General features: G+C 40.0%; 2 protein-coding genes across 2 annotated transcripts; one reads left to right on the forward strand and one right to left on the reverse strand.

The window, feature by feature from the left end:
- The first annotated feature begins 1,039 nt into the window (after positions 1-1,039).
- cdc73 (cell division cycle 73, Paf1/RNA polymerase II complex component, homolog (S. cerevisiae)) lies at positions 1,040-26,487 on the forward strand. Its single transcript, XM_030773596.1, has 17 exons — positions 1,040-1,170; positions 1,988-2,093; positions 2,276-2,345; positions 2,446-2,508; positions 2,623-2,675; positions 3,282-3,370; positions 3,902-4,115; positions 7,515-7,613; positions 8,267-8,345; positions 9,756-9,820; positions 18,781-18,838; positions 19,800-19,835; positions 20,005-20,092; positions 23,763-23,924; positions 24,341-24,441; positions 24,769-24,910; positions 26,097-26,487. Exons 1-17 carry the CDS (start codon positions 1,040-1,042, stop codon positions 26,131-26,133), a joined length of 1,593 nt encoding a protein of 530 aa, XP_030629456.1. The 3' UTR covers positions 26,134-26,487.
- Positions 12,955-14,163, reverse strand: LOC115813152 (beta-1,3-galactosyltransferase 2-like). Its single transcript, XM_030775762.1, has one exon. The coding sequence runs from the start codon at positions 14,161-14,163 to the stop codon at positions 12,955-12,957; it is 1,209 nt and encodes a 402-aa protein (XP_030631622.1).
- Positions 26,488-27,070: the final 583 nt, after the last annotated feature.

Below are 27,070 nucleotides of genomic sequence, written 5' to 3' on the forward strand. Positions count from 1 at the left end.
AAAGAAAAGGTACTTTTAGTTCTTAGGAAACATCTGTAGGTGCATAGTCATTAACAAAGAATGTAGACGGTCAAACGTTCAAAGTTACACGGTATGTTTTTTTTTATTTTTTTCTTATTCTTGTTATGAGAAGAGCGATAAATATTGGTGACAGATTCTGATTATTTTAATTTAAAAAATACGGGCACAACGGAAATAATGGTGTATTACAGAATGGACAGGGAATTTACAAGGCGTGACCAGCAGGTGCACCCAACCGAAAAGAGATGACACAATGCATATTTTGTTTTTGGAGGTGATAAGAACGTGCTGTAAAAATTGGTGCTTTGTGAGGATTGTTTCAGCCACTCCCGGGACCGACTCAGTTTGTTGTTTGCTTTAAATTCATGCAATAAAGTTATACTGCATCAGACTCTGAAGACTTCAGCTGTTTTTTTTTTTTTTGTTTTTTTTTTAAGCGAGTGAACAGTGTGGTTGGAATCTTAGCCATATCCGGCCCAGGCTGGGTTCTTTTCCCACGTTATCTGGCTAAATGAGAAGCACCACCTCGTGGAATACACCCGGGGTTAACGAGTTCAGGCTGAATTTTTAAGCATAATGTTTATCCTAATCATACAGCTAGAATATACAACTATTGGATTGTAAAATGCGTATGAAGTGGATGGAACCGGAAAGACAACAAAACCGTCTGAACGAGGTTCCAAATTAATCCACCTTGAATGAATCTTTCCAGGGTATTAGATGTTTCTTGCTCTGTGTATCTAACATTACGGCTTGTGGCTACAAGGACTTTAGAGGACCCAAAACATCAGGCCGAAATATCGCCTGCAAATGTCGTATTATCATGAAAGCGTGAAATACGGACTTAATCGAGATAGAATTGGTATAATACATCATTTTAATTGAATAAGATTTTTTAAAATCTTAGCAATGAAAAAGTCCTTTCGCCAATAATTTGAGTCAGGCAAGTCACGAGGCCTCTCCCTGTTGAAAAACATCAGGGGTCTTGCACATACACTTTTCTTGAAGACAAGCGAAGATGGCGGACGTGTTGAGTGTGCTACGCCAGTACAACATCCAGAAAAAAGAAATCGTCGCTAAAGGAGATGAAGTTATTTTTGGCGAGTTTTCGTGGCCTAAAAATGTCAAAACCAACTATGTTATCTGGGGGTATGTCGTGTTTTATATGTTCAGTGAATAACCTAATGCACTCCTTGTAAATTCTGTGTTCTCACGTCCGAGATGGTTTAGGAGCCAGATGCTAACTACTTAGCAAGCCAGAGAAAACTTTTCATATATTCTGAACGGTGGTGGTCAAGTTGTCTTTAGCTTGAGCAGCACTCTCTATGCAGCCTGGAAAATGGACAGCTGATGTCTAATCAGGCCAGATAGCTAGCTCCAGCGGTTAAAGCAGACTTTTGGCCTGTTTATACCGTTCTGTGTCAAACTACCTTGGTAGCACGGTGCAGCCTGTTGGCTGGTGATCAGTGCATAACGAGACCCGGGAAGAGTAAGTGTAACATACGGTAGTTCAGTAAACAAAGTTCCAATTGCCTTCCTAACACTTGACCGAATTATCTGATTGACTGGCATGTTTTAAACCAACGTGCAGTCAGTATTTTCTTCTGATACTAACATTTAAGTACATTGCGTTCTTGCTGTATTCCATGTATCGGAAACGAGTTGTCAGTCTCTTGACATTACAGCCTGATGCCTTCTATGTTGTACTGTTAACTCTTTTGACACTTTTATTCGTTGCATTACTTGGCACAGAATAGTTTCTCGTCAGAAAACATGCGTGCGATGCTCGTGTCAATCTGAAAAGGTTTGACTGATTTCAGAGTATTATCACGTGCAATGATTTATGGAACGTTCTGGTGGCTGAGTATGATCTGACGTCGCAGCTCGAACGGCTGTCCAGTTCACGTGGCCAGTTACAAAATAAAGTGACAGAGGTTTTAGGCTTTTGTCTTTATGCTTCTTTTAGAACTGGCAAGGAGGGCCAACCCAAAGAGTACTATACTCTGGACTCCATCCTCTTCTTGCTTAACAATGTACATCTTCCCCATCCATCCTATGTGCGCAGAGCTGCTGTAAGTAATGATGAACTGCAAGATACTCCTTTGAAATGACTTCTATAATTTAGAAAACCATGTATGAAAATAGCTGTCTGGTAATTATTTTGTCTTATGGATATTTGTCTGAGTAGACAGTGAAAATGGATGATTAGTTCTGATGAGAGAATGCATAACACTTTTGCTTTTTCAACATACAGACAGAGAACATACCTGTAGTGAGAAGACCTGATCGAAAGGACTTGCTTTCTTATCTCAATGGAGAAAGCTGTAAGTATCATCCATGGCTTTCAGAACACTCTCATGAATAAAATTTGTTTCTGTGGCCCAGCCAAAAGAATGTTGTTAAGCATTTTGTTTTTACCCACAGCATCATCAACAAGTATCGACAGAAGTGCTCCCATTGAGATAGGTCTACAAAGACCAACACAAGGTATGTTCTGCATTATTGTCTTGGAAGTTTTTGTGTGTTTCTGAAATCATTACCCATAGCTTTTGTATAGACCTAAAAACTGTCTTTTGAACATCTTTTTTTTCCCCGATTTAGTCAAAAGGGCTGCGGATGAGGTTTCTTCTGAAGCGAAAAAGCCACGGGTAGAGGTAATGCACTCAGATTCAGAACATAAATCTCCAGGCCAAATAAGCTGCCATGATCTTTTATCTGGATGTTAGCGTACACCGTGACTGTTATTACTCTGTTGTTTAGAGGCTGTTAATTTCTTTGGCTGTGGCGCAGTTCACATAGGACACGAGTAGACACTGTCAGATAGGGATTGTACCTATAGTGGAAACCCCTTCTTTCCTGCTCTCTCATGAACAGTTTGCCACCCATGTGCAGGGCAGTAACAAGGATCCAAATTTTAGTGACTTATGCACTGGATAGATGTATGTAACATTGTGAGTAAAAACACCATGCTGAACACACATATCAATTTCTAAAGTACACACTGCTCCTGTATGCATTTTAATTGAATGCAGAGTTGTCAGTCTGCAGGATAACTTGATACTGTGCACTCTCTGACCTCTTCATCTATGTTCTCTCTCTCTCTCTCTCTCTCTCTCTCTCTCTCTCTCTCTCCCCCTCTCTCTCTGCCTGTCTGTGTGTCTGTCTGTGTTTTCTGAACTGCCTGTGCATATGTCACTGATTTAGGATTTACTGTGACACTTTGACACTTTGCAATATTCTCACTGTTTATGTCACTAAAGGATGAGGAGCGAGTGCGTCTGGATAAAGAGCGTCTGGCAGCTCGACTGGAAGGCCATAAGGAAGGCATCGTGCAGACGGATCAGATCAGGTACGTCCACTTAGTCTGGTCTGATACAAGGAGTGGATATAGGTGGAAAGAGAACCTGGGAAAAGAAAACAGATATGACTGCTGAAGGTGTTAGTGTGACATGTGGATGAATATGGCTTTCTTCATAAATGAGGGACAAAACCTTCAGAAGGTTTAGGTTGTAAACACGTTCTGTAAAGTGACCTACACCACCGGAAGCTGCTGCATTCCAAAGGCTCTGACCAATCACCTTCCATGATGCTTGCCCATGGTTCTGTCAAATCACACTGTATTTTCTTTGATTCTTGTACATTAAGTGTTACTTGTCCCACTAGAAGTATTAGAGGCATTTTGTGTGTTATAATCATTCATACAAATGACAAGAACATACAGTTTTGTCATCCCTAGTGTCTTACCTTGAGGCATTTGGTATTTGAAATTTGGGTAGTTTTTTTGGCTCTTGTGTCTGACTTGAAAGAACTCGCACATATAGGCTTCTTTGAGGTTGACCATGTCTATTTGAGGGTGATCTATGTCTTGCTTTTTTCCCAGGTCTCTGTCAGAGGCCATGTCTGTGGAGAAGATCGCTGCCATCAAAGCCAAAATCATGGCCAAAAAGCGCTCCACAATCAAAACAGACCTTGATGACGACATTAACTTGAAACAGAGGAGCTTTGTGGATGCCGAGGTGGACGTGACCAGAGACATCGTCAGCAGGGAGAGAGTGTGGAGAACACGCACCACCATTCTGCAGAGCACTGGGAAGGTAAGGCTGCCTCATGTTAGGAGGTCAGATATGGTTTAGTGACATGAGTTTGTTGTTTACTCTGTGTTTTCTGTGAGTTTATCACTTTTGAGTCATTGAGCAGAATTACAAGGCCTCCACCCAACACCCTGTTCAGTATCATCCATATCGTTCTAGCAGGTCCCCCTTTAAGAACTTTATTCTTTGTACAATACACACAGTGTCAATTTTATACCCTCTGGTCCCCATTTGGTCCAGTCCAGTTTAAATCAGATTACTCTGATTAACTTCAGATTAACTCTGAAGCACAAATAAGATACAGATCTTGTCTGATATTTTTGATTTGTCTGATGTAAACACTCAGTGTATCATTTATGTTTAGCAGTTCGATTGTTTTCACTGTACACATTGCTGGTACAACAGGCCCAGGGAACCTATCAGGATCTGTCCCCACACCACCCTCACTGAATGCACCAGGTCTTATAAACAATACAAGTTGTTGCTAAATATTGGACATTGTTGTCATGGTATTTCCATTCCATTAGTTACAAAATTAAATTATATGTTTTTTATCGCCACAAGTTTTGTTTAAGTTATCTTTATCATTGTCAGTGACAGAGTATTCAATAAGACAATTATTTTTGGCATAAATCTTGTTAATGAAGGTAACAGCGCACACACTTGAAAAGAAATTTGATACTACTTTACTCTTTTTCTACTAGTTACATGATCAACCTCTAACTTGAATTCCAAAACTGATCTGTGCTTTCCCCAAGACTCTGTATCTATGTGTGAGCTTTGATATGAAGTATTTTAGATGACACTCCTCTGGGAAACTTTCAGGTTTTCCTCTGTAGTGTAATTCATTCTTTTGACAGTAGAGGGCAAAACTGTGCTTTCTAAACAATGTTACCACTCCAGCTACTGTGCGTATTGACTGATTGTCAGGAGCACAATACTTAAATTGTTTTACTAGATCCGATGCTTAGAGTGTATAATATTTAGACACTTTTTAAAATTTTAATCTATTTATTCTCATCGCATATAGAAATGTGAAAATGATTAGCCAAAAGGCTTATTTTGCTCCTGAAAGGAATGCAATTACTTCCCAATTCAAGAGCAAAAACATCCACAAGGGGTCACTCTGTTTTTGCCATAGACATCATTTTGGTCTCTTTTGATCATGTCATGTCAGTAGGAGGAAGGAGTCTAGATTGACAAAGCTAGTACTAAATGTACCTCAGTACACAACTCAGTACACAGCTGCGTTGCAATCGGATACGATATGATGCAACAGCATTCAAAATATAGTGCAAACAGTTCAGTTTTAATTGTACTATATTTTGGACACTGGTTAAAAGAAAAAACCCAGTAGGCTTAAATCAGCACAGCCCAGTTATAGGAGACAAAAGAAAGGTAGGCCGTATTACATTGGGCTCCCTTACATTTTGATGGCTATGATAACATCCAATATGGAATCTCATTTGTTATAATATGTTTGACAGCAGAAAATCAGTCAACCCAGAGTGGGTCCACACCAAGGATTTGTAGATGATTGGGGGCATATCATAAATTCGTTCTCCATCACTCAGCATTTGACGTGACATTCTCTGTATAAGTTGACAAGTTCAACAACAACCGGGGTAGGGGGGGCGGACTCTCACGTTGCGGAGTGAGAGGACACACCTTCTTCAGTTGGGACTGACGAGAGAGCAAGAGAGGGAGAGAAATACACAGTACAAAAGGAAATTAATTTGATAAAAATTTGAAACAATGAAAGAGAAGCCCATGTTGCATTGGATTTTATCTATACAGAGATGCTTGTATCAGTTCAGCTGGGTTTCTGTCCGACTTTTGCGTGACGAGCCATTGGATTCAGTGCAGGTGTATCATAGACACTGAGACTGATCTACCTATTCGCATTAGTGAATCCAGTAACAATGCAATCTTTTCCTATTGCACACACAAATTCTATAAGTTAATTTTTGTCTATGTGGAATTACTCTAATCTAAAAATTTGGACTATTATTTTATATTTTTTAAACCTTAAATCCATGTTACTATCTGATTTTAGCTACATATTATCACTCACAACATGTCATGAATAGTTGGAGCCTATGGCTGAATATTTTATGTAAGGTATTTAAAAAGACAGTGCAACCATACACAAATTTCTTAAAACACACCATCTTAATTTAATTTTACTCTTACCCTAGTTATTTTTAATGAATGTGTTGAATAGTGTAAATTAACAATGTTACATTTGACAGTTAGCTATATAGATTAACATTGTAGATTCTGCTTAGATGTCTGGCATCTAAGGAGACGTGTGAAGGTTTATGGGAGAATGGATGCTGCAGTGATTCAGATTTTCTCAGGAAAATGGTGGCATTTCAAGGACCCTCTAATTTGGGAGAGGCAGCCAAAAAAAAGGTTCCAGAGGACATGTTGCCTTAAATCACACTCAGCTACAGTCAACATTTTGCCAAATTATGTCATTCTACCAATTCAGTGTCCATTTTGATGAATGTGGAGCCTTATCACAAATGAAGCAAGATGGAAGTCAGCCTGTGTTTTTATAGCATAGTATGACTCCCTGGTCATTAGTGTTCAGAAATGAAACACCTGTTTTTTGCAACTCAGTTTGGTACTAATGCAGTTAACAACAGTATGAACTGAGAGCTCTCATTTATTTTGCAACAGCTGATGTAATCATTGAAAAACACATAGCTTTTGGTTATGTGTCGTTACATTGGCCAAGACCATACTTAATTGCAATTGACTTTTGTTAGATCGTGTGCATCTAAGTAATGAGGAACAGATTAACATTCTGTTCATCATTTGACTGTAACAAATTGAAGGCAAAGTGTACTCTTGGAGCCTCTTGAGTAGACTTTTAGAGTGCTAAATATTAGATGTGATAAATGTGTTGGTAAGATTTGCCTTTTGTATAGTGGTCACACTCCTAGCAACACAATGATTTGCCTGCAGGTGGCAGAGTTTCCTCTGAGAAAATGATAGATGGTCACACCCCTCAGAGAGTGTACATCACTTAATGAATAAAAGGTTTTACTAGTGATGATTCATAGCTGTTGGAGATATGACTGGACTGGTACTTAGCTGTGATGGATGAGATGACCTGTATGATGGTGTAGATGGATCAGGATGCTCATATACATTTGTGTTTAATGAATGTTTTTGAGAATAATATGGAGTGCTGAGGTATATGCGGTTTTCTAGCATGAAGTTCCCACAGGGCTTTTTCTCGTTGCTCTAGATCTGAAAACTTACTCTCTGGAGTCATGTCAAACCAGAAATGGTTGATCATGGCAGTCCTTTTGTTTATAGTATCATCAGCACTGGCAAGCCGTTGTGATTCAGTTGTTTCACTGAAAATGCATCCTAATTATACCTTTTCAGAATTTTTCCAAAAGCATTTTTGCTATTCTCCAATCGGTGAAGGCCCGTGAAGAGGGGCGTGCCCCAGAGCAGAGACCAGCACAAAATCCCACACAGGTGGTAAGTGGATCAGAACACACACACACCTCGGCATGAACCACAGAAATAAGAAGGAGGTTACAGGTAGAGTAAGTAAAGGGAAAAACAAAAGGCACAGGCTTTACACAAAAAACCCAATGTGGTAAATTGCTTGTTCCATTGAAGCAGTGAAGAACGGTATCAGTTTCTCAGCATATTATGACCATTTGTCAAATAAATGAAGCTTGAAATTAACTCCAGGTTTCTGAGGGAAAGTCAATCGTTTAACCCGATGAAAGGGCACAGCTCATAGGCCTAGGCACTCAGTAATTACCAAACACCACGTGTAGCACTTTACACCGTCTCTCTCTCTTTGTCTTTTTTGTAATTTTATCTTATTTTAAGCAAAAAGGACAGTGACTAACAACCTCTTTTTTTTCTTAGACATTTGAAAAAATTAGAATAAAAGTTCAAAAAATCCAACAAACCATTACACAGGCAAAAAAACGTGTTGCAGAGCACTTTGTGACATTATTCTCATTTAGGCTGGAGACAGGGGTGCCTGCTTATACACGATGCTAAACCTTTTGCCTGCTTGAACTTATGATGAGCTATGAGAAGTTTTTTTTTTTTTCTTTTCTTCCCACTCTGACTTAAAGCATCACTTCTTCCTCCTCTTCTTCTTCATCCCCAAGGACTCATCCTTAAGGAATAAACAGCCAATCCCAGCAGCCTACAACAGATACGACCAGGAGAGATTCAAAGGGAAAGAGGGTAAGTGGGCCAGTGGGCTATGATTACTCATAATGGGGCACCCTTTCACAAAGATTCCACACACATGTCTTGCACATATCCGGCCCTCCCCAACACCTGAGGCTTTAGACTGCATACGAGGAGACTGGTCACTTTGTTAGCCTCGAACAGTTCATTTTGAATATGTCCGTTAAAGAAGAGGAGTTCATTTGTTTTGAACTGTACACCATGATGGTGTTTGAAACATGCGTATTCACATGGCCAGGAACTGTTATGAGAAAATAACTCTCACTTCTGAAAGTCACTGATATGTTTCACACTCGTAAGCATATGTCAAAGTGTATGTGTGGCTCTTTGGGGAGGGGGGGGGGGGGTGGAAGGAAGGCTAGATTCATAATTTGTCAACCGAGGAAGTAGATCGTTACACTGAACCTGTCATTAGTACTGAAGTGTGGTTGTATTGTGATAGGCTGTATTCTGTCCACTGTAAGGACCTGCTTCAGTTCTGTTAGGCTATATTTGAACAAGAAAGGAAGGACTTGGCAAAACGACATGTGCTAAGAGAAGCATGTCCTTGCTCAGATATGCAATATTAGAGGCTAAGGCTTTCTCAAATCTTTAAGAATCACTTGAATGTGGTAATCGTTAATGGCCTCGTAAATACTTGGGTCGTTGTTTAGATTTTTACAGTAATAAGTGATGTGTTTTCATGTAAGAGTGGATTCATTTGACATTTAAATGATTGATAAAATCGATTTATATATTGCCAGGAGAAGCTTTATGCTGAGTCTTAAACTGAAATGAATTTAAATGTCCATTCTTAAATGAAAGAACAGAAAAAACAAAGTCTGATACCTTATGATTATTATTGTATGACCTCTGTTTGACTTTCACAGTTAATAGCATTCCCTGACATTTTTCTTTACAGGCATGTGAAAAAAATCTGTAGTGGCCAGGGACGCAACATTATCTTTCACTGCCTTATGTTTAATTGAGTATCTATTTTCACATAAAAATCACTGGGACAACAGTATTATGGCTGTGAATTCTAAGGTGTTCACACCCGAGTTTGAATGGAAGGCAAGAAGAAAAGGAAAAAAGAAAACAAAAGAATGAGGATGAAGAGGATTGTGTGGGTCGTTGAGACCCATCTGTACTCTGACTGGTTGTAAATCATCATCAGGCTGTCCCCTGCCAAGGCCAAATGGCACCAGTGAAGCATATCAGAAAATTTCCCTGTGATACATAATGTTTAGTTCTAGTCAGTTTCAGAGCAACCCCTGATTTACATCAGCAGAACGTGGACATTGGTTAATAGAAGCATTTAAGTGGAGAGAGGCTGCTTTTGAATGACTTTCTTTTCTGTAAAGATATGCATTCATGTGATTTAGAGCATATGCCGTGACTGATGTGGTTGACCTTTTATTACAGAAACGGAGGGATTCAAAATCGACACAATGGGAACCTATCACGGGATGACGTTGAAATCCGTGACGGTAAGTCTCATGTCTCTCTGACCTTCTTGTTATTGGCTCGTTTCTGTAGTCAGTGTTGTTAAGGGAGCAAGTTTGTAGTGCAGTCTTGGGAAAATTCAAGAGCTGATTTGCAGTGAAAGGAACATTCCCAATTTCATTTGACTCTTTCTTGTTTATGAGCATGGTCTCCTATTTGAAGCTTACATTTTTTTTATTGGAGACAAAGCATGAATGATCTGAACTGCATGCTGCACCAAATTGAAAATAGAAGGAGAAACTTTGTAAGGTGATAAAATGACAACACTCAGAACGCTTCTGTCGCTATACCAATCTTTTATGAGCCTGGTCTACATACAAATCACGACACTTCAACTGAAGACATCTGGTGACTGAGCAACCTCTTCAAGAACTCCTTATCACGTATACATTCTTGTCAAAAACATGATAGAATAGTGCACAGAATACTTTTAGTGTACTGTACAGACTCTCAGTGTCAGTGTTTTGAGCGATCAGCTTTCAAGTTCACAACAATATGCTTTGTAAACTCAAATTTTATGATTGAAGGACTTTCCTGTCCTATTTCAGTCAGTCAGGCAGGCACAAATGTATATATGTATGTATGTATGAAAAAGTGCCAGACCCAGTTTCACAGCATAGGTGACAATAGTCCTGTTTTTTGTATCATGATCTGACTGTTAAGACTGTGCATTCGGGTATTGCTGATATTTCAGATGTGTAGTGTTACTGTCAGGGTTCCTTCTGTAGCAGAAATTTCTACCTATTGAAATAAATGACTAATGAGTTCTGTTGAAAGAATCACAGATGACATCTGTGAACAGTCTTCAGTCCTCACACTACCTATTTGTTACGTTTGTTCCCTCATTACCAAGCACAGACAGCCAGATGAATGACTCATTGCTGTGGGATCTGAGACTGTCCCAGCAAACATGGAAAGCAGAAAAAGGTCAACCTTGTTCGTCTCCTCTCTCATATTGCTATGCTCACATTTTCAGAGGAAGACGCATGCCGTCTAGCACCTGTGCTCTTCCCAGGTTTTCCCAGTGAGATGTAAGATTAATTTTCAAGGTTTCAGCTCACACAACTGTAAATTAGCTGCCATTCAGTTTCTTTTTACTTTTTCTTCTCTGTCAGCAGTGTATTCTCTGTGTTTGTATCTTATATGACCAAATATGTATGATGGGCAGTACTGAAAAACTCTCTTATGCTGTTGAGTTAAGCTGTATATATGGTGGTTTGAAGCAGTTAATGCCTGCACAATCAGTTTATGTACTTACCGCTGCCCTTAGTTTTTAGTGAGCTTGTTATTGCTACATGAACTATCCTGAACCTCATTTTGTTATCAATTGTGCCATATTGTTCTGAACAGGACAAGTAATGCTAGTTTTATTAAAACTAGAGAATGAAAATAAACCACGTCATGTAGGTGTTTGTAAGAACTGCTCTTGTGACGCAAATATCTGAGCCCTAAAAACCTTACTGTAGGTTTTGCTTTCTGGGTGGATTGCGGTCCTAATGCAGAAATCACTTGTAGAAGTGTGCATGGTTGACAGGCGTGCACTTAGTCTGATTTATGCAGAAGTGCAATTCAGACAAAAGATGTAGACGTTTCTGGGAAAAGAGTGCACCAAATTCATTGGGCTTTCAAAAGAACACACAAGTGCTAGATATTATGACAGTACTCATGTTTCTATTGTGCTCATCAGTCTGTACACTGAGAGTACATCACTCACTTTCTTCCAAGCTACATTTTTCTTGACACTCAGATATCATTGTCAAACACAAAGGGCTTTCACACTCATGATATTGCGTCAAGATGGAAAGAAAGCTGGAGTGAATGAAACCCTCTTCATGGGATGAAGCGGAATGTGTGGAATATATATGATAGATGCATGGGAGATGTTCTTCTGTTGTTGTTATGTGTGTAGTGCAATGATTGCTTATTATGCTGTATTTGAGATGGGTAGACAAATAGACCTATATGCTGCATCTATGATTACTCTGGATTTTGAATGCCAGTTGGAATGGATTAGTCTCCTCATATGTGACCTTGTACAGAGGAGATTTGTGTCTCCACGTCAGAGGGAGAATGCTGTTCAATAAGCTCACTAGAGAAACGAAGGGATTTTCTTCCCTTAATTAGGGAAATGAATATCGATCACTGTGCAATTTCATCATACTCTCTCCCTCTACACAGCTCTCAGAGTTTCTGTGCCCTTAAAATTTGGTTTGAAAGAGTTATTATTATTTGCCAGGAGTCTGAGTGCTTTGCACCCACCCTTTTTCTACGAACAGTATTATATTTTCTTTTTGGTCGCTGAACAGTTAGTAAGGACTTCAAATTTTCCAGAAGAGTAAGGACTTGTTTGGATCAAATTAAGGACTTAAAGACCCAGAACACTACTTCTTGACTAATGCTTTAAGGTAAAGCTTTATTGATGTCATATGTACTGATGAAGTCTGATATTTGGTCCTGGTGCTGTCAAGTGATTTGGACAACACAGAAAATCCAGCCAGTTTTCATAGAAAGGTCATTTGTTCGAATTTGAATGGCCTGTATTTTCTCATGTAAATGTTTATGGGATCATAAAATTATATGGGAGCAGGATTTGTAAGAAGGTATTTGACTTCTCATTTCAACTGAAATTGTGATCTGTCTTTTTAGTTTTTAAATGAGTGCAGAATTTCACCTCATTTTCTTGGTTTGAATGCTTTTGTTTGCATCCAAAGTGGTGGTGTAACTACTGGATGAAAAGATGTGATGTTCAGTGCTTATTCATTGATCTGCAAGACTTTAGTATTCAAATACAAAATAGACATGATCCAGCTGACAATCTTCAAGACAGCTATTAAACTTCTAAGACAATCAAAGCTCAAACACACAGTTCTCTTCAGTTGTTAGACTTGCACATATTTATTTTGCCAATACTGATCAAATTGTACATATAGTGTATATTGATGTCAAGTTAATCACTCTGATACAGTCTGGAAGAAATCCTGAATCAAGAATGCTCAACACTCTCTTTTGTGCTTCTCACTTGAGTTTGGCAACTTATGCCTCCCCTCTGTCTCCACCTTATTTGATAACTCAACAGGCCTGTCCCATAGCAGCTGTCTTTGGCCCTCTCCCTCCCTTACTACCCGTGTCCTTTGGCATTGCTGTTGGTGCAAGCATTTTGTTTGTTGGTTTGCAGATGGTCCCAGTACTTGACTAGCTCGTTAGGGTGAAACTGGTGGGATGTAATCAATTGGCTGTACTTGCAGCTAGAATAGGACACCCGCCAGTGATGGAAAAGGAATTCATTTGGCGGTGGTACTGGCTCTATTCTCAGTTTTGCCAGACATATACCCACATAGACATCTTCCAGGTGAAGTCTCCGTATGCTCAGAGATGCTTGATGTATCTTTTGTGCCATGTCACCTGAGAACACATAGCCTGTCCCAGAGCAAAATACAGGGTATCGCTCACTGGGATACAACTCAGGTGACATGTACCATTTGCTACCCTTGTTTCGGTTTGGGGCATAACCCCTCATAAGGTAACCTGTGAAGTAGTTTTGTCTTGGTGGCACACTGGGCTTGAGGAGCTTTTGTATGAGATACTCCGTGTTCACAAACATGTCGCTGTCTGTCTTCATGACATATCTTGCATTGGGGCAGTGTGTGGCCACCCAGTGCATCCCCATCAAAGTCTTTAAGGTAAGGTTGTGGTAGGTGTCCATGAATTCCTGCTGGATGATGTCACGGTGTTGGCGAGACTCTGCCTCAATGGAGCGCTGCAGACGACTGTTCCTGACTCCCTGACTGCCCTCTTTTAGGCCTAACATGAAGAGCCGCGCTAATCCCAGACCCTGGACTAGAGTCTCATTCCCCCATGTCTGCCTGATGGCATTTCTTGCTTCCACTTGTTGGGGTTCTACGGCAATCAGCAGCACCAGAAAAGGGTCTCTCTGTTGGCACTTGTACAGCTCATTTATAATGTAGGCGTAGGACTCCACCTTTTGAGTCCTTGTTGCCGTCATCTCTCCACTCAGACTACTGTTGGAACCCAGGGAGTTTTCAAGTCCCTGAGTGGAGTCTTTATCTAGGGAGGATGTGACCTCGGGCCTCAGTGGTCCTTTTGAATTCCCAGCCTCCTTCCAGCCGTACCGCAGCAAGGCACTCTGGTTAGCCTCCATTTTAGAAGATTGAACCCCATGAGTTGAGTAAGTCACTGGGTTATACCTTCTTCCAATCCAGTCCCATACCGTGGAGTGGTGACGCAGGAAGAGAAGTACTCCTGCGAAAGAGAGCAGTGAGATGAGCGCGGCAATGTGTGTCCAGCAGTGTCGCCGTCTCCACTGCATGATGCGCTCTGCTTAGCATCAACAGCGATCAGATCTGGTCAGACCAAAGGTGGCTACCGTAACCAGCACATCATAAGATGAAACGTGGTGAAGCAGGATAGCTGGCATTTTCTGGATATTTCTTCTGGTTCAATGTGTGATGCATGTTGTGGCGGACAATCCTTTTACCTAAAAGGAAGCAACACCATTTAACACTAATGTTCATATTTTTGACATCTTAAACTCAACATTTACTCCAGAGATACTTCCTGAAGCTAATTGGGAGCAAGTGTCAGAGGGTTTGAGTTTCAAAGTCCTTGATTGGTAGCTCAGATTATTGCTGAGCTTTTTCCTATATCGAGAACTCCTGCATGGTAAGTCACTGTGGTGTCCTTTGTGTTTCTGTGTCGCATTACTGTCAGCATCTACTAGCCTCATGCTGTGTTTTCAACTGACAAGGTGAGGTTGAGTGAAAGGCCACGTTCTGGTTCAGATAGCCATCAGTGATAATGAAAACACTTTGTTCATCCACACTGTGACTCGCATGGTTCATTTTATTGTCGTTGTTATTATTTTTCCCTCTCTCTCAACACCGGTAGAATTCTATAAAAACATGTCGTTTTTTTTTTTCTTTTATGTGTGATGTGTTCACTGTAAGCTGTACTGCACAGATTTGCATTCAGAATGACTGCTCAATTGTTTAGCCATGTGACGTTATGCACAGTATGTGGAAGATTACCCTTGAGCTTCTACAGATGGTTGAAAAACTTTATTAGCATCTTTGAAATTAAAGAGGTTTCAAAGTGCTTTGCCCAAGTGTGACCTTATGTCACTTTCCTGTGAAGTGTTTGTCAATTCAGATCCTTTTTTATGCTTGCCTCATGAATCAGATGGAGCAATTAATTAAGGTGAAGACCTGCACCTAAAATCCGGTCCAAGACTGGAAAGCATTTAATGGACCAAGTAATGTCTTCCTCTAAGACCAAGCTTGGTTTACGAGTCTTGACAGGTTTTTAATTGGTTGGTATCTGAATGTCACACACACTGTAGGTTAGACGCTGCATGAATAAGTGGAGCTATGTGGTTTGCACAGCCCTACTCAGAAAGGTCAAATACGACAGCTTCTCATTCAACATAAGTGTCTTTGCGCTTCTCCGTTAAAAGCTGCTGTCTTCCTGTCATCAGACACATTATTGTAGATTCTAGGGAATAAGAATTTTTTGCCTGAAAGATAATTAAGTTAATAGATTGTTTACTCATGCCTGGACCTGTGATGCTGGATTGGGTGTTTAATTTGATTTGATTTTTAGTTACTTTTGGATATGGCATGTTAACGCTTGTGTCCAGTAAAACTGGCATTAACAGTATACCTTCTCAAAAATTACTTTTGTAAATTGTTTGGGCAAGATAAATGGGTGGATGAATGGCTGAGAAGAGCATTTTGGAAACCCTGTCTCCTCCCACAGCCTCCTTTGTGTAACAAAGAATATATCGGGCTTACGTCTCAGCAGTTTTAGAATTCAGCTCATTCTTAAGGCATGCACTAAGTAGGTGGATGTCAAAAGGCCCAATATTCATTCTCACACGTGTGCTGCAGCACACAGCCTTTATTGTGTGAGCGACAGACAAAGCTAGATATGAGGCAGTGTATCAGGTGCCTGGGTGAGTTGTAATATGATAAGTGAGCAGTCTTTGCCTTACATGACTTCAGTTTTAAGTTTTTGCTCTTAGTCACCTCAGGGTCTAATTTGGCTGGGAAGCTCAGCATAATGACAGCTGATTGGTTGCTAAAAATATTTGCCATAGAACATATCAGTTCTGCATGCATTTTAAATATTACACAGTAACTTACAACTGTGTGTTCAAATGACTTGACAAATGTGTTTTCTCATGATGGCAGATCAGTAAAAAGAAAACATGCAGTTTAAACTAACAATCTTATGTTGGTACATGGCAAACAAACTGTAGGGATGTTTGAGGAATGACTTCTGATATTGCATTACTAACACGATTCACTATGTTTTGTGATTTACTGCCAAGAATACATTGGACTTTGGTCTGCTATAATTTAATTTGTTCTGCTTTTGAATTTAGGACATATAAGCCCATTACATACTCATGGAATTCCCTGATGCTTTCTGCTAGAACTGAATTACTCTCTTCATTAGTGGTCATCACATTATTAATATAATATTAGGTGCCATCGCTGCTCCAAGAACATGTGCTCAGATTGGTTAATCAGTTGTGACAGTTGTAACCGATCAACAGAATTTCTCTAGAATTGACTGTGATCCATACAGAGAATTCACAGTGTTGTTCTTGCTGTAAAGCTAAAGGTGCGCACTGCCAAACGCACGCAGGTCTAAGTCTCAATTAAATAACGTCAATTAAACAAACTCTAGACAGACGCATTGTGACTACTTCAGATTGCTATCATGATTAGGATGTTTCAGGTTCTGTAGTAAGGATGTTGCAGTATCATTTTGGTGACTTTAACTGTTAACCATATCCTAGAAGTAGGAATTTGAACTTGGATTATAGTAGATGGACAGTTTTGTTCTCCAATTAAATTTTTGGCCCAAGTATTTATTTATTTATTTATTTATTTGATTTTTTTTTTTTTACCCTTTCTTTTCCTTGTGCTCTGTGCAGAACCTTATTTTCCAGATGCACCACATCCAGTGAAACATAGCAACTTGACTATTCTACATCTAAAAAGATAACTGTGCTCACTGTCCTGAATTTTTCCCTTAGAAATGCCACAGTGCCACAGGAGCAAGAACATGTTGGGTCTAAGTTCATTCACTTGACCATCTGCTACTATACACACCCACCTACCCCATGACACCCCTTTCATGAACACAAACTCTTTCATTCAGAGAGTGTGAGGGTGCTTTTCTCTCACATATAGTGAATAGCACAGTGGCCTCTTGAAGGTCTCTCAAACAAAGAGCAGTTTGGGACCACGCACTCGGAGGCACAATGCAACTTCTTGTTACCAAGCAGATCATAGAAACACGTCGCGTACCGGAAATGAACTCAGAGTGTCAGAACACTGTTGCGTATGCTATTGATGCATTAAACAACATTTCCCCCAGGTTTTTTCTCATGTTTCCTTTTTTTTTTTTCATCTGAAGTGATGGAGCAGTTTAACTGTTCAACATACCTATTTTCTTGAATGATGGAGGCTTCTGTTCTGAACTGAACTGGCACAAAACCATCCTATTATCTCCACAGTCTGACACCTCGTACAGTGACGATTTATCTCTCCATTCATGCCCATGTCCCTGTGGTCACCTCACATGTCGTGGCTCCAGTCCTTTGACCTCGTTACATTTGCCTTTGCTGTCGTACTATTCCTCTGCCCCTTTCTTTCATTTTGGTCTCCTCAGTAAATTTCTTCCATCGTGTGTGTCTCACAGATAAAGCAGTCCCCTCTGCGTGTTTTGATAGCGGAGTCAGTATTGTCAGTGGCAGGTTTGAGTCAGTTGCCATCCATTCATAGTCCTTTTCCCCAGAGGCTTTGACTGATTAGTGTATCTCTGTTCAGCAGAGCGGAAGAGGCAGCCACTGGTGTTAGCCAGCAGCAAGAAATCACATCACCTCACCTCGCGTTGCTGTTTTGTCAATCCCGCTGTAATCTCCCTGTAACAGGGTTTTCTCTCCCTGCTTTCCTTTTATTTCTTAATTATTTGTTTCTTGGTCCATCTCCTCCCTGTGTCCGTTCTACGAAGTGGTGTTTTGTTGCCTCACTCCTAATCTGTGAGAAGGAAATGACAGAGAGAGAGGGAATGGAAGGGAGTACGCGTGTGTGCTGAGACACACACACACACACACACACACACATACACGCACACACAGAGAGAGCATTTCTCACAGTTTCTGCCGATCGTCATGGCCCTTCCCCCCACGTGACCCATTTGTATTTGCCCCCACCCCCTTGTACAGCTGAAGAATCAGGGCTCTACAGCATCCTAAAAAAGAGAGCAAGAAACCAAATGAAACATGCTGCAATTTTTTGAGCATTCTTTTGGCATGTGTATCCCTGCATCATCTTGTATGTATAATCATTTTCAAGATAGATATGAAGTGTTTTTTAAAGGAGGTATTTTGAAAAAAAATCAACATTTATATTGATGGTGAATTTTTCTGTGTCTTGTTCACACATGTTTAAACTTGCTGGAGGGCAGATGCGTTTATGGGCTTTGTTTTTTGAGTGGCAGACATGGAATACACACTCAAACAATGGCACAGTGCCTGTGTGCTTTCATAAACCAATTTCAGTCATAAACCATTTGATTGTGTAATCATTTTAACCGCCGTATGAATCATTTAAAAAGAAGCATGCCCTTAGATTAATTATGTAAACTCAGAATTCTACCCCTCTCCACTCCTCCAAGGAGCCCTAGACAACAAACTGCCATGAGAAATGACCTGTACTAAAATTCACCATACATTGTCCAGTGTGTAAAAAAAGTAAGGCCTCTTTAATTAAGGCCAGTTAGTGTGAGTGAGTGCATTTAAAAACAAAACCCTCAAAAACATCACCAAGATTCCGTAATACGGCTTCATGCAAATTTCTCGCAAACCATGTATTGTATTTTTTATGTATATGTATTTTTTTTCTTTTCTGTCTAGGAAGGGGCCTCTGCAAGGAAGGCACAGACCCCAGCCATGCAGCCTGTTCCCAGACCAGGTATTATGAAATGATCCTGTGATTGAAAGCTGATTGCATCTTTCTGCTTTTTTGTTTGCTTATTTATTTATTTCACTTTTATTCTGGCTGTCTTGGGTGAACAAGAGTGTAAATTTACATAGGTCTGTGCAGAAGGAGTTGCTGAATTGCTTGAGCATTTCAAGCACAGAAATGCTCAACTAACTAACACATTAGTTCAGCCTTTGTGACTAGAGGACAGCATTACAGGGACTTTGACAGAACCATTGATTGTCCAGTTGAGTTTGACAGGAGCTTCAGTATGAAAGATCGCTCAAAGTTCCGATGTTGTTGGTGAGCAGTGGAATAAGGGGATGTTGGCATGTAAGCATGAAGAATAAAGATCATTTACTAGTGGTAACTAAAATTGTAAGTAGAAAGGACCTCCCTCTCCTAGGTGCTCCCATCTTCCCCAAGACCTTTTTTCCCATGTCCAAAATATAAACAGGCATATAGATGTATAAACAGTGACAGTCAAAAGTTTGGACACACTTTCCCATTTACTTTGTGACAGATACAAGACAAAACACAAAAACAACGTTGAATCGCTCGACTACTAATATATGTCAAATATAAAAATATGGTCATGAGCAAACTTCAGAGAGGTATATTTGCTATATTACAGCGTTTATTACACCAATTAGTGCATTTTCGTGAGTAAAATGGTGAAAAAAAGCAGGCAGGGGTGTTGTTATGGCACTCACTCTCACTCACTCATTGCCTAAGCTGCTTATCCTAATTTGGGGTGCTGGAGCCTATCCCAGCATTCATTGGGCGCAAGGCGGGGAGAAACCCTAGACAGGTCACCAGTCCATCGCAGGGCGTTGTTATGGCAGTTTACTTAAATTCAATTATATATAATCTTACATGCTTTTTTAAAGACGGTGCCTATGGACTTTGTTTTATTTTACATTTCTAATGTCAGCTCCTCTTATCTCTGCAGTCTCGCAAGCTCGCCCCCCTCCAAACCAAAAGAAAGGTGAGTTTGATGTCATCTAAACAAAAACCCTAGTTTATATTCACCCATCTTCACAGGTGACCAAATGAGTGTCCAGATGTTGGTTTCTGGAAAGAAAGCACAGAGATGACCATATCTTGATCTCCCTTTTTAATTTTTTATTCACATTTTTGCTTTATTTATTTTTTAGGGTCAAGAACTCCCATTATCATCATCCCAGCTGCCCCTACTTCTTTAATCACTATGTTGAATGCTAAAGACCTCTTACAGGACCTCAAGTAAGTGTGCTGACAGTGCAAGAGTGCATTTGTTATTTGCCTTTTGCCATGGAGATGGAGTGTATGTTTAGGTCATTTCATTCATAAAGCTTTATGGTCTTACTGAAGGAATGGATAACCAGCAATGGATAATCACCTTGATGAGCTGCATAACGATGGGTGTATCTCTCATTTCATGTTCAGGTGTCAGAGTGCAAAACAAACAGTTATTGGCAGTAAGTCAAAGATTAAAGATTAAATTTCTGTGATCGCCCACACACACTATGAGCAGTGAGCAGTGACTCTGACCTCTGTATTTAACCCATCCTTACACACCAGTAATGAGCACACACAACCACTAGACACAGGCGCAGGAGCAGTGGGCAGCGCTGGTGAAAAATCCAAAAAATTGAAGCTTATGAATAGTCACCACTCACCAATACCAAAGCCAAAAAGCACAACCACTGTTGAAACTGTTTTGAGCTGAACTAGGTGTTTAACATGCTCACATGCGCTAAAGGTCACACTAGCCTCCCAAAACAACCTCATTGTCAGCAGGTGTAGGGATTCATATTCAAATACATAGATGGATGAGTGTTCACACATGCACGCATGTGTTTGTGTGTACTTACAATCTCAAACATATTAGAGGCATAATTGCTGTTTTTCTGTTTAATTAGAACAATAAATCATTTAGAGTCCTAAGACTGCACAGATACACTGTTGGTGGATGAAATGCAAGATGGAGATGGGACTGCAATTACTGGTGTTACCCTCAGGGCAGGCAAATTGGTTTGTCACACCATGAACACGTGATCTTTCCCGCACAGTTCAATTTACAGCCTTTTATGTGCTTACATCTGTATTTCGGGTACATAGAAACTAATGAAATTTTTTCCCCTGTGGAAGCACTTCAATTTAAACCCAGTTTGGTGACCTGCTGTGTGGCAATTTGTTTTTATTTAGAGAAAATGAATGCCATAAATTGGCTGAATATAGCTTTCATGCCATATGACTGCTAGTTGTTTTTCCTATATCAGAACCTTTCTTTGGTCATGGAGGGGGGTTGACCATGTTTCAATTTAGCATTGATATCTCCCATCTTCCCCAAGACCTTTTTTCCCATGTCCAAAATATAAACAGGCATATAGATGTATAAACAGTGACAGTCAAAAGTTTAGACACACTTTCCCATTTACTTGAATGGGAAAGCGAGTCCAAACTTTGGACTGGTACTGTACGTTCCAACACAAACAACAGGCTGAATGGATGTTTACCGTGTTGAGGTCTACTGGAGGCACTGCCTGAATCCATCCTACATCTGGACTCTGGGTGTGAAACGGAGCTATGCCACAGCTCCACAGGCATATAATTGGCCATGTTCCTTAGGCAAGTGAGGTCAGCCAAGGTCTCTCTCGCATAGCAGCATTCACTGAAAAACACCTAAGCAGTTTTGAGTAGAAGCGGGCAGATAGCACTCTCTTTCAAGCATATTATGCAGCTTGACAGTACCACTCAGCTGTTAGTGTGGATAAAATAAGTGCTTGGCTAGGGAACATGAGCTGACTGCCACACAAGAAGGGGGAGGAATTGGAAGAGAGAAGGCAGAAAAAAATGGTTTAACATAAATATTTAATCCAAGCTGAAAATGTGGAGTAGTTGAAATTTTAATTGTTCTCCATCTTTTTTTAAGTCACATTTTAGCCATACAGTTTATTAATTGAATTCAATCTGACTGAAAATCCTCAGGAAAATGAATTAATTAGTGGAAACATTTATGTTAATTCCAGAATGAATTTGTACTGATATCCTTCCACTGACAGGGGTATGTCAGTAAATTAGCCCTCCAACAGAAGCAGCATTGCTGTCTGCAATGACAGCAAAATGGAAGCGAATCAGAGAAGAGCACGTAGATATCGGAATTATTTGGATTTGATAAACGTAGTGACATCATTTCATTACTGGAACGCCCGCAGCGGTGAGTTTGAGCGAGAAATATCAGTGAGAGGTGGGAATATTCACCTGCGTGTGAATCGGGCATAAGAGAGAAAGCCAAGTTACTAGTTGCAACTTCACAATGCACTTATTACTTTTACAGTCAGTAATCGATGGAAAAATGACCAGCATCGGCTCTGATTATCAGACTGAGCGATAATTGTTCTTCCCTTAGTTTCCCATCCCCTGCCCTGTTTCTTCGCCTATGCAGGCAAAACTTAAATTGTCCCAACAGCTGTGCAAAGCCCTATCAAGCATGTGTTTGAGACTGTCATGTTGTGATCTGGCTGCAGTGTGACAAGGCCTCCAAAGATGTCAGATGAGAACGTTTGTGTATTCGTATCACATTAAGTGTAGAGGACTAGGAGAACACTAGGTTCACAGGTAGAAGTGTGACTCTCCCAACATTTCTTAAAGTCTTTGTCAAATGCTGATAAATTGTTCAAGTTTTTATAATCCGCTTGTCAGGCAAGCTCATTATTTAACACCAATGGCAAGGCATGAAACTGAAAGAACCTCTGGAAAGATGTCAGTCATACATATGTTTCGTGTGCCACTAAATGGGTATTCAAATCAAACACATTTGAGTAGCGCATGTATTTGCATGAAACAACTGAACAATGTTAGCAGATGAGAACACACTACAGTTTTATGTACAGTTTCCTTGTATATTGTAACAGGTGGATCCTGGTGCATGCACGCTATGTGGTTGTTTAGGGCCAAACTTCCATCACAGGACCACTTAAATCAAAATCAAGGATTGTTGCCTTCCCTAATCCGACACTGGAATCATACACTGTACCCTTGTACTGTAGCCAGCACTGAAAGCTGTAGGGCACATCTCACAATCGGTCCAGAAGTAACTCTGTGTTACATTCTGTGTTTACTTTTTGAGCATCACTGAGTTTAATCATGTCAAAATGAAATTGTTACACTTAGACTGCGTTGGTTCGTATTACATTACATTCATATTCTGTATTTTTTATACTTCAAGCGCTGTCTGGCAGTGTTCAATGAAAGTGAGATAAATAATTACACTTAAATTGCTTTATGTAATGGTTTTCTGGTCATGTTAGTAAAACCTCCTTGAATTTTAATTATCCACTGCCCGTGTATGCCTATTAATGGAAACAAATCCTCGCCATTCATCATTTCAAGTGTTATGTCTCATACTAGGAAAGCCTCATGTACGTATGTTTGATAGTACACTGATACAGAACTATCAGTATTTCATATTTAACAGACCAGAAAAAATCAAGGAGTTCAGTGTGTGTCTACAACCCTCCCAAACCCCCTCAACATTTTGATGAACAGGACAAATGTGGGATGAAGGGGTCCAAACAGCAAAATTGCTGGAACTGCTGTTGCTTTTGTGCTGTTTCTTGTTCTTTTTTCCTTTTCTTCTTCTGCTTTCTCTTCCTTCCTCTCTTGAAATTATCTGTGTGAACAAGATTGAGCTTGCTAGTTTTCCACCCTGTATCCTCCACAGTTTCCTGATCACCTTTGGTCAGAATATTTTGTTATAAGCGACAGTTGCATAGGTCTGTATTCCAGCCATGGCTCCTGTGTAATTACTCTGGAACTTTATGTGATCAGCCAGTTGAAAAGTTTGTCACAGGCCAGCCTTTGCCAGCAGGCCACTCTTTATCCAGGCTTGGTGTCTTATTATAATAAAGAGCTCTTGTCTCTTTCAAAGGTTTGTTTCGTCAGAGGAGAAGAAGAAGCAGGGAATACAAAGGGACAACGAGGTTTTACTTCAAAGGCGCAAGGATCAAATCCAGCCAGGCGGTACCACACTCAGCGTCACAGTGCCCTACAGGGTGATAGACCAGCCTCTCAAACTGGCTCCACAGGACTGGTACATACTCTGGCATTCACAGAGCCAGGGTCTCTGAACCTAAACTCACATCACACTTAATCTCACACAGACACACATCTCTGATTAAGTGTAATACACTGCTAAACCAACTTGCTTTATGTTCATACTTTATTACAACATTAAAATCATTAGCAAGTGGCATTTCAGTGTAAACCTACTGCCGCTAGACAAAAGCCAACTAGCTGAAAACTTAAAAATTTATTTCACTGACATTAAACAGACGTGCCGACCAAATTGACCCCACTAGCATAGCAATGTAGCCAGTGGACTTCTTTTTTTCTTCCTTCCTTACCTCAGAATTAAAACATTTGTCAACCTGTTTGTTGGATTTGGTTAATATGTACTAAAATGTTGTGACATTGCTGACAGTTGCAGTGTTTGTATGTTGAATGCAGGGACCGTGTGGTGGCCGTCTTCGTCCAGGGTCCTGCATGGCAGTTCAAGGGTTGGCCATGGCTCCTTCCTGATGGTTCTCCTGTGGACATTTTTGCAAAAAGCAAGTCCTGACACAATGTGTTTATCATTTACAAATGGAATCAAATGCTTTGGACGGATGTTGGGCCTTCTGTGTAACTGCTCCATTTTAGATATCATGCCAACACAGTTTGTGATCCTCACAGCATTTTTCAACAAGCTTTCAAAATATTAACTCTGATGTCAGATTTGGGTCTCTTAACAGCTCCAATCTTGTGATAATTTCAGCCAAATTCCAATCTCTCAATGCTTGAAAAATCTCAAGACAAGTTGTTTTGAATGTCATTTGACCATTTGAGGAAAAACAGCTGCCTGATGCGTAAACGCTGATTGGTTCTCCCTGTTGCAGTCCGAGCCTTCCACTTGAAGTATGACGAGTCGCGGTTGGACCCCAACGTGCAGAAGTGGGACGTGACTGTGTTGGAGCTGAGCCACCATAAACGCCACCTGGACAGGCCCATCTTTCTGCGTTTCTGGGAAACGCTCGACAGGTCAGCTCCGTCTGTCTATCTGTCTGAACAGATCACTGTCTGCTCCATCTGTAGCTTTCCTACACTTTTTTTTTTCCCTTTTCTTTATCTAAGCGAAGAAATGACCATCTGTCTTGGCAAAACACTTGATGAGAAGAAAACTGCTGTCATACACGTGTAACTCAGTAAACACGAGTCTTAGAGGGTTTTATTTGGCTACGTTGTGCCTAATGCTTTGATTTGACGTAACAGTACGGTATTGGCTCTTAACTGTTTCACTCTCAATTATATTTTTAAATATCCTACATATTCTTAGTAATTTCAAAGAAGGGATATTAGTTTTGTTATAAAATTCAAACAATAAACAGCAGATGTATTGATATTGTATATTAGAGGTATAACAGTTCACCCTATTCACAGTTGGGTTTGTACCTCAGTTTTTGGGCCACAGTTCTGTTTTTATCACGGTTTGGTTTGAAGGAAGATGTAGCCAACTCAGAACTTAAGTTTTTCTTTCTTTTTAAACATACTCAGATGTAATAGAAAGAAGATGCACAGCTACTTTGATTAAGAAAAGCAAGTTCCTGCCCAGAGAAGCCTAGAGATTAGATTTTGCGGATTCATATGTTCCACTGTGACTTTTTATTTATGGCCTGAGTAATGACTTTTTTGTTGTTGTTGCTATTTGAAATGGTTTCTTGGTTGAGCTCGTCATTAATGCTGTTATAATCTTACACTTAGTTGAAGCATAGGAACACCACATCATATGCATGGTGCATACATGTTCTCACAAGAAAGAGGAATTGCATGCTGTCCTCAAATTATGTTTAACGTTGTTCTTAATAATCAAAAGCACAGTGTGGAATATCCTCTTACACTAAGGAATAACCATTTCCTTTGATTTGGCATCATGTTTGGAGAGGAAAGAAAGAGAGATTTACAAAAGCTGAAAAAAAACATCTATGTTTCACTACACATGCACCATGAACAAAACTGAGGACTACACAACCACGCTTTGCAGTTTTGGTACAAAACCGTTACACCTCTACTGTATATGTACATTTGTGCACTGTTGTGTTGGGGTGGCAGAATACCAGGAATGAATTAACTTACGGTGACCTACTGACTGTTGGTGGCTTTGTGTGAAGCTAATTCATATTAAATCTGTCAGCTATTCACATTAATCCCCTCTTGTTCATTTCCACAGATACATGGTCAAGCACAAGTCCCACCTGAGATTCTGAAAACGGACTGTATTTTTCAGTCTTGTAAGACTGATCCAACCAACAGCACCTGTTAATTCCCTCTTCTGCATCCTTGGCCTCACACCAGCAGTGGTCAGTTTGAAACCTTCACTGACTCTAAGCCCTCTGTCACCTTTTTGAGGCTTTCAGTCACCTGTTTTCCCACATGTAAATGTATGGTTGATTCAAACAGGAAACTCAACAGTCTACTGGCCTTTGATGTGCTGGAGTTTGAGGAAGCTGGGATGAATGGTAGAGGCATGTGAGGGTGGACGTATGTTTGGCGGATCTTGCTTCGAGGTTTCCATTCAACTGTAAAGCAACTTAGCGTTTAGACAGAGATAGAAAATTCGTAAGAGAAAGAACAGTTGGAAATGATTTTTTTTTTTTCCATTAAATGTTCTCTCTTTTTGTGGATTTTCATAATAATCCCTTGTTAAAAAAAAAATTAATTAAAAAAAAAAAAAAAGTTGGGCTTAAAAAAATAATACTAAAATTCCATTCAAAATGGTGGCTCTCTGAGATCAGTAAAATGATTAGAGAGTACAACAGCTCTTGTCAAAGTTCTGTTTTGTTCCCTCTCCTTTTGTTTTGCATGAGGGATTTTTGTTTGTTTTTTGTACTATAGAGAAGAGTTTGCTTTGCGGCCTGATATTCCAAAGGCAGTGGAGTCATGTTCAGACGCATTCGGTGTACAAGTGTAAATATTATGATATTACTAGTGGATTTTTAGCATGGCCTTTGGGGAAAGACTGAAAATAGTGTTTCTTTTTGTTTTGTTTTTCTTTTTTTCCCTTTATTTTAATTTTCTTTTCTAAGGGTTTCTTTGCTGTGACTGTTTCCTGACTGTGACAGAATTTATGACCACAATACGAAAAAGCTACAGGCAAGATTGTATACTTTTGCTAAGCTTTTCAAAGATGTGATATTTTTGGAT

This window comes from Chanos chanos, chromosome 5, assembly GCF_902362185.1.
Source record: "Chanos chanos chromosome 5, fChaCha1.1, whole genome shotgun sequence".
NCBI classification, from domain to species: domain Eukaryota; kingdom Metazoa; phylum Chordata; class Actinopteri; order Gonorynchiformes; family Chanidae; genus Chanos; species Chanos chanos.